At 37.1% G+C, this 8,533-nt stretch overlaps 1 protein-coding gene across 1 annotated transcript; it reads right to left on the reverse strand.

The window, feature by feature from the left end:
• Nucleotides 1-4,008: 4,008 nt before the first annotated feature.
• Nucleotides 4,009-8,533, reverse strand: LOC132175645 (RING/FYVE/PHD zinc finger superfamily protein). Its single transcript, XM_059587653.2, has 8 exons — nt 8,399-8,533; nt 7,296-7,588; nt 6,468-6,539; nt 5,784-5,851; nt 5,515-5,671; nt 5,035-5,115; nt 4,869-4,958; nt 4,009-4,416 (listed from the first exon to the last, which is right to left on the reverse strand). Exons 2-8 carry the CDS (start codon nt 7,566-7,568, stop codon nt 4,294-4,296), a joined length of 864 nt encoding a protein of 287 aa, XP_059443636.2. The 5' UTR covers nt 7,569-7,588; nt 8,399-8,533; the 3' UTR covers nt 4,009-4,293.

Raw genomic sequence — 8,533 nt, forward strand, 5'->3', positions numbered from 1 at the left:
GATCATGGAGCACTTGTATAAACCTCTTTTTACTACTCTCTTCCTCCTTTTAGACACTCAGCCCAGCATAAAAACTGAACAAATTAATAAAGTATTATTCAATGAAGATGGCCTCTGAGTTTATGATTGGAAATTGCTGCATCAAATTTCAAGTGAAACAAGCATACAGATGAACAAGGAATGAATCAAAACAACATGAGGAATTGGCTATAGCTGAAAAAAGACAAAAAAAAAAAAAAAAAAAAACATTCTATTGATTAACTGTATCCATGAAGAAGAGTCACCAATGCAAAAATATTGAAATTCTTGTGTTTTTTTCATATAGAAAAATTGGAAAATTCACTATATATATATATTGTATGCATTAGCCAGCATTGTCATGCATTTTTTAGTATTCAGCTGTTGGAACCTAAGATTACAAGATACAGAGATAGTGCTGGCTCACAGATTGGTTTTAGCTGCAACTCTTCAGCTTGACAGAAAGCTTCAACTGAAACAAATAGAAATAATGAAATTCAACCACTCCGCTTCAAGAAATTGTCGAGGAAGCACAATGCCAGCCACCCATGTGTTTCTCTTTGCATCAGTTAATAGCCTTTAGCCGTCTCTTCCTTTAGAGTAGCTCCCTCCACAGCAAAAAAAAAAAAAAAAAGGAAAAAAAAAAAGAAAAAAAGGAGAGGCTGGAGCATGTCAACCCCTGTTGTGAATGGGGTCTGATCCTTTTCGAACACTTCTTTTGTTCGACTGATTGGGATCAAACATTATTGAAGGCGAAGGTGCCAAATTCAGCTTCATATGCACATCCTCCTCTGCAACAACCTCTAGAACTCGCAGATGCTTAAGAAATGGAGATTGCCCTTTGCCCCATTTCAGAGCAAGATCAATGCTTCTCAGGCCAGAAACCTCCTGTGGTTGAAGAGCTAAAAGCCCTATACAAGCAAGAAGAATGACTGCTCTATAAGCCAAAGGACCCATGCTTGTACTCTGCAGAAAAACTAGAGAATATGTGGTATGTCTCAGACTCTTATGCCTTATTCCTATAAGAATACGCCTGGGGTTTTATCTTTTTATGGGATTTGGAAGGCTAAAAGCACAAAAGCACCAAGGAGGCCCCAGAACATGTAGGGAAGTTTTAGATTCAACTCAATCATAAGCCTGTCACAGAAGCAATAAAAGGCTGTTTTAGAAGACTCTGACAGGTTTGAATAAAAAGTTAGTTTGGAACACTATCCTTGGGAAGCCAAGTATCTTTGCATTTCGATTCCACATCTCTCTTATCATTTGCCTAGTTCTTTTTTACCAAACCAAGACCAAGAACTGACTCTTGGAACTCTTAACTTAACTGCCCCACGTAATCCCACCATACTGACATGTCCTTAGGACATGTTTCATGCTTTACATGCAGGGCTTCAACTGAACTGATGCAGATCAAACATATCTCATTTTTTTACCACACGAAACATCATATGTAATATAGTCATAGGCATTACTCTAACGTTTAACCCAATTTCATTCTCCCCATCTTCCAATTTCAATTTAGTTAAGGTATGAGGAAGTTAGAAACAATATTTAATAGCATCCTCATTCGGCTAGCCAAATATTATTTTGGCTGGCCAAGATGCTAAAATGGAAGCAAAATGAGCTACATTCAGCTAACAATTTGAAAAAACATTTGATGAGCTATATTCGATGAGTACTGTTCACTCACCAAATGTAAAATCAAAAAATTTTAAAGTGTGTTTTTATTGACACGAAACATCATATGTAATATAGGTATGACTGTATCGTTTAACCTAATTTCATTCTCCTCATCCTCCAATTAATTAGGTTATGGGGGAAGTTAGAAAGAAGATTTAAGGCGGAAAATGTATGGCTCACAATGCGACAAAATGGGTCACCTTCCAATCTTTTTTAGGAAGCATTCTCATCTCTTACCTTTACGCATATAATAACAATATCACACAAAAGAAGAATATTAATATCTATAAAAAAAAAAAATTGAAAAATGAAAAATTTGCTACAATGAGATGTTGAGAATGCTATAGTAGCAAGAAAGACATCAAAAGTAGATATGTTGGGGAAATGGGTAGGGAATAGTAACCCCTCCCAAAAAAACCCAAATACTTGCTTTATGCACCAAGACTTGCTTTAAGCTAACTCACTTTAGAATTCCAAGCTCTTCCCTCCATGCAACCAAAATCACAATCTTGGTTTCTTGTGCTAAATGGAATTCCTTTATGCTTTTCTTTGCTCTCTCTTGGGATATCTCAGGCCTAAATCCTCCATTCAAAGTTTCAAAGGAAACTCTCATTCGGCTTCAATATCTGGCCTTGTCTTCTTTTCTTTCTTTATTTTGTTCTCGCTTATCCATGAAGACCATCTTTCTCTTCTCCCCCCTCCCTCCCCCATCTTCTTTTTTGTTTTTTTTCCCCCAGCTTCTTTCAACAACTTGAAGTTATAAAATCCCACAAACAACAAAATATGCTAAAAGCACAGGCTTCTTCCCAATTTAAATTCATTGTGTGAGAGAGAGAAAGGTAGGCTAAGAAGGAAGAATGGGGGGGAGTGGTCATGGTCCAAACCAAGTATCCCTTAGATACTCTTAACAATGTGGGCCTCTGCTTTAAGTACTGTATTAAAGCAAAAGAATCAATGAACTGTTGCTTTCCAAAAATCTTCCTTCACCATCACATTTCACTTTAAGACCCCCCCTCCCGGCAGAGTTTCTTGCTTATATACAAGGATAGATCGTTTGTTTCGTGGCATGCGGGTATCATTCTGCTTGTAGAGTTTGGCTTACCTCCGGTAATCACCGGAGATTTTTTATGCAGAAATAAACGGTGGAGATTGCAAGAGTACTGAATTTACATCTAACAAAAATAACAGACATTAAATTAGAATTAGAAATGATATATCACAAATCAAAGCGGGGTGTCTTTGCAGATTCTCAAGAATGGTCCTACTAAAGTAATAGGATTCCAGAACCTCAAGGTTTTGTTAACCTAAAGTGATACAAGATAAGAAATCTAAATTGGATGAGGCAGTATAAGAAGTGTCATCAAATTCCTTTTGGGTCCGCAATCAAGATAGAACCAGCAACAAAAACCTTGACGCCTTTCTTGCCAAATGACAATAAAAAAATGTGTAAAGCATAAGTATGGTACAAGTAGAGGATAATTAACATTTCAATCATTGCTTATCATATTAATTTATAAAACCATAAAAATGCAGATAAATGAAAGGGTGAGAATGAGAAAAAGAATACCTATGGCTGCTACAAAGTAACAGTATAATAATAATAATAATAATAATAATTCGTTAACTCAAGAGATAATTAATTATGTTTAAAAGTCAAATTTTTTGCTTACGCATTTTACTAATTATGGGTTGGCAAATCGGTCTGTAAATAACTTTATAAAAATGGTAGAACCCTTAACAACACTCGTACAAGATTACGAGAATCCCCAAAAGTATGTTAACAAAGCAATGATGTCATGCCAAAAACAAGAAATGTTAAGGACCAATAAGTTCTCCATATTCGACTCATATTTTCTAATAAATTCAATAAATCAACCATTAGATTTGCAGGGTCTATCATTAACTTATGTGGGATTCACATAAGTCCACAAATCTAATGGTTGATTTGTAAGATGAAATTGACCAAATATGAAGAAAAAAAAAATAGACCCTAGCATTTCTTTGCCAAGAAAAAGCATGCGAGCTCCAGTCTTGCCACATGGCATGGTGTGTCAAATAGTAACAGCAAACTTGAAAACCGAAGGATCATTATTGGCGAAAGAAAAATGATTCTTTTTATTCTCATTGGTCCTCTCCCTATACAATTCTTGCAAATCCTAACGGGGGATTTGCAAGAATTGTATGGGAGGACCAATAGCATGCCTTTTAGCAAATACAATTGAAATGTGTTGTGCTGCTTTGATGGTAGGCACACTTTACGACAGGCTCATCATTTCCCACAAAATTCTAATATCAGGATAGTTTGCAATATAATAATCTGTGAAGCCAGCTCTTCTACTAAGTTGACAAGTTTCCCAGGCAGCAACTGCTGCAGTAAGATCCAGGATATATGTACAAAAATATTGAGAAATAGCAACATTCAAAAAAATAAAAGAGGGGGGAGGGGGTGATAGAATACCCAATTAAAGATACAACTCAAACAGCCTTCCAATTTTCTCACTGCCAGTAGCAAATTTTAAACAACATGCTCACATTTCCAGTTCCAGCTTTTCTGCTCCACTAATGCAGAATCTTACCACCGTTATGAACACCATATCATTGGAGTGGTTCCTGATGGGGAGTCACTGCAGGTCCTGGTGCTATGGCGAATTGCAGGCCCCTACGTTGTCCAGCCTGCAGCATAAAAGCAACTTCTGCGGCTGCAAGTGCTGCTGCTTCCTGATTCAAAAGAAACATTTATGAACAAATTAATGAAAAAGTACTAAACAAAATAATGTACAACAATTTCGAAATTATTGCATTACCAACCAAACAAGTCAGCAACTCTTGAGTATGCCAGACAAGAAATGATAGAATTTGAAGATGACATATGTATGAGAAGTAAGAAAGAGAAAGAAAATCAAGACCCATTTGTTGATATAGACAGCATTTCCCAGCTGAAGGAACGGAACTAGACATAATTCAATCCCAATTACATCAAGGGAAAAGTTCTCTTAAATGACCAGCAAAGCACGATTCCAACAATATTTTCCAGTGCATGAGAAGCAAGCCAAATTCCAATTAACTTGACTTGCATAATCAAAGTCATTGCTACACTACTGGACTATAATCAAGAAATATATTTTGGTAAAAAAATTATTTCCTCCAAAATAGCAGAACCAAATGCTAACCTGTCTTTGCCTTCGTCGCTGCAATATACTGATGGCCCAGGCCATTATGTAACATGGCAGAAGAAAACCAGCAGCCCGAAGTAAGAAAAGCTGTAAAGCATTAACAATTTAGTTAAGCAGTGCAACAAGTTGCACTTTTGAACTCAAACACCGAAATCTTACTTACAGAAAAAAAAGTGGAAGCATCATCTTCACCATCAGCATTGGTAAGGGATAGAGCATGCCTCAACAGTAGAAGAGCCATTAACTGCCAAGAAACAAGAGAGTAGATCCAAACTATAACCACACAGCATCTTCATGTAAATTGATACTATACTATCACATAAAAAGAGTCAATAGAGAGCACAACAATAAATTTCTCCTTTTCAATTGAGAACAAGTGTATCCAAGGTGTTGTCCTCAAAAGGGACCCAGATCACAATGTGAAATAAGGTCTACATGCTGCCGACCAGTATAAACCAGCTCAAAAGGAATGTAAAATTCCATAAATCATGCAGGTGTCAATTCTTGCTCATCTTCAGATATATCTAACAACATAAGTTCTCAATGAAAATGACAGGCTCACCAAGACATTTGATTCCTATATACCAAATATTTAGACATCTAATGTATAGATTCAAGTTAAGAAGTGGTTTTCCTGGCTTACAATTAGAGCTGCAGAGCGGCAAAATGCAGCTCCACTAGCACTAGTATTAGCATAGTCATCATACTCGGCCTCCAAAAGATGTCGTTCCGCCGCTGCCATTGCCAATAGTCGAGGGTCATGCAAATCCAAAGGGGCACCAGAAATTGTCCAACCCTCACTGTGAGACACTTCCACAAAACAAAAAGAATAAAAGTTTTGAATAGATGAGCATGTAAGATACAAGTCCATGCACAGTGACCCCTAAGAGTAGGGACAGAATACAAACTTGCCTTATATCAATTGCAGTATCTTCAGAGTGAGGTGGAGGAGGTGGGGCAGTATAACCAGGTTGATAAGGCTGCAGAGAGAAAAATATTATGTGAAAGTTGATAAACTGATTTGACTTCTCAATTCATAAGTGGAATTAGCTAATGAAGAACATATGATCATAAGTTTTTCAAGCAATTTCACACTAACACGCATTCAAATATGAGACCATGTTATTGGAAGTCCACCCTTACCCATATCAAAATGACCCCAAGAATTCAACACCTCTCAATGTTTTTTTTTTTTGATAAGTTCAACACCTCTCAATGTGCATATATCACATTGAAAAAAACAATTATCCTCAATATTTAGAGAGAGAGAGAGAGAGATCAAACTTCAGAAGGTATCAAGTTCTCTCGAATACAGGATATAACACATAATCCCACTTGGTACCTATGCAACACCAGATACAATTGCTCATGATACAACAAACTATTTCGTACTCACAATTCAAATTCACCAAGAAATGGAAAATTATCACCATGGCCAGTTTCTGAAATAAAACAAGTTTTACGTCCATGTCTCCATGAATATTGGCAAATTTCATATATTATAAATCCATCATATAGAAATCATCTATATAGATTCCTTACTGAACGGGGGTGAAGATAGCAACTATTCTAGATACTAAGAAGGTGAGGGCTTACCTGATGGCATATCTCACAAGTTATATCTCCCTTCTCATTGCACCAACGCTGAACACATTTCCTATGAGCAAACTGTATAAACAGAAGGGGCATGGGGAGGGGAGAATAAGTTGTAAGTTTTGGTGATATATAACATTATTACAACAAGACATTGGAATATAAAAAGAAAGAAGGGAACAGAGCAATATATCCAAGTACTGATTGTGGGGAACAAGCTTTTAACATGTCAGATACATCTATGTGTGTGTGTGTCAGTGTGTGTGTGGGTCTGCATCTATGTTTGTGTCTGTGTGTGCAGGCGCATGACAGCTGATAAGCATGACACGTACCAATGTCAGACCATTAATGCATGGCCTAATACTACTGTCTAGCTTGATTAGAGCAATAGGTCCTTAACATGAAGATTTCTTATCTAAAACATGGTGTCATATATTACTTGAAAGTTGCATTCTTTTCTATTAGAAAAAATAACCGCTGACCCTTGTGTTAGTGGAAATATCTGTCATTATTCATACTTTTTCTAATAGAAAAAATGACCACTGGCCATTGCAGCCAAGTGGTAGTACCTGTCCCCTTCTGATGAAGGAAAGGTCTACCATTCCAAGTGGAGAGGCTACACAATTGCATACCCCAATTTACCTTTTGATTGTATTATAGGCCAGCCACCAGACCATTTAGACCAATTAGATACACTAAAGGGAAATATTTTTGACAAGCCCAAGCCTCTGAATATGAACTAAAAGTATGTGAGAAGCAAGAAGAAATTAAACCCTCAGATATTCAAACATTTCACATTCAGAAAGGAGAGTGTTGTCTTAAAAACAAAACCTTCAAACTACCACTGCAAGCACAGGGGATCTCCAAATTCTTAATGCTGTCTTCCTCCTGGCAAATGCGACATTCCACCGACTGAATCAGTGGCTCTTCTTCAGATGCACCATGTTCCCCAACCCCCTCAATATCAATGGCACAATTGGGTGGATCAGCAGTTTGTGTAGAACCCTCTCCAGAAGATCCCGGGGCTGCCTCAGCCCCTTGCAGCGATTGCAAACTTTCAGGCGTAACGGGATGGTCAACACACAAAACCACATGGTCTCCCATTCTTACTCAAACTGAAGCTCCTAATTCACCATAACATAACAAAAATCATTGAGCTCCAAAGTTGTGAGCAGGCATCTAATTCCCCAAAAACTAAAATTCCATTTAATTCCAAACAATTTGCTGCTGACAAGCAATGAAATGCATTCAATAGTTCACAGATAAAGTTACAGTTTCAAAAATATTCATGCTGGGTTTCATTTCTCCTCATAGAAACACAAAATATCATACTTGAAAAAATATTCATTTCGCTTCTACTTTCTTAGTTTTATCAGCAGGCACACACAAAAAAAAAAAGGAATTTGTGACAATTTCAATTGGGAACTGCAGCTGCAATCTGGAAATTCCACATTTTTCTTTGCTTTTTGCAGAGGGTCCACCAAGCTTCCAACAACATCACAATAAACTAAAACCAAAGGAAAACATTTACATATCAAGAACTTCAAATTCCCAACAAAGTCAACCCATTTCAGCTCTCTGTTTGGCTGATCAGAAAATGCAGGAAAACGCCATCTATCCCAGCAAAAACCCATTCCAATTAACAACAAGAAAATCAATAAGACATTGGGGGGGGGGAAGGAAAAAACCTAATCGAAACGAAACTCAAAAGTTCTAATTTTCCCTTCTTTTCTCAAGCAACCGCAACCCCAACACCAACCTAAAATCCCAAACTTTTCTTCAAAACCCCTAAAACGCGAACAGAAAGATCAACAACTTACCAGAACGATTCAACACAAAACCCAAGAACCAACAATCCCGATCAAATTTCACCTAAATCAGGATCATTTCATCAAGACCAAGCTAAATTAACAAAACCCAAACGAGAAAATTACCTGAAGATTTCGTCAAATTTGCGCTGTTTGGACCTGAATTTTGAGCTTTCTATGGAAAAAAGTCTAACACGCCCTCTTTGCTTTCTCTTTGAAATTATGAAATAAGAGAGAGAAAGAGAGAGAGAGAGAGCGATT

Source organism: Corylus avellana, chromosome 3 (genome assembly GCF_965113065.1).
Source record: "Corylus avellana chromosome 3, dhCorAvel1.hap1.2, whole genome shotgun sequence".
NCBI lineage: Eukaryota > Viridiplantae > Streptophyta > Magnoliopsida > Fagales > Betulaceae > Corylus > Corylus avellana.

What these genes read in the sequence shown, in the direction of transcription:
- LOC132175645 (XM_059587653.2), bottom strand. Translation starts at nt 7,568, where the DNA reads ATGGGAGACCATGTGGTTTTGTGTGTTGACCATCCCGTTACGCCTGAA. An exon ending in GATACTGCAATTGATATAAG is followed by an intron (nt 5,672 to 5,783) that starts GCAAGTTTGTAT and finishes AGTGTCTCACAG; the next exon opens with TGAGGGTTGGACAATTTCTG. An exon ending in GCCGCTCTGCAGCTCTAATT is followed by an intron (nt 5,116 to 5,514) that starts GTAAGCCAGGAA and finishes GTTTCTTGGCAG; the next exon opens with TTAATGGCTCTTCTACTGTT.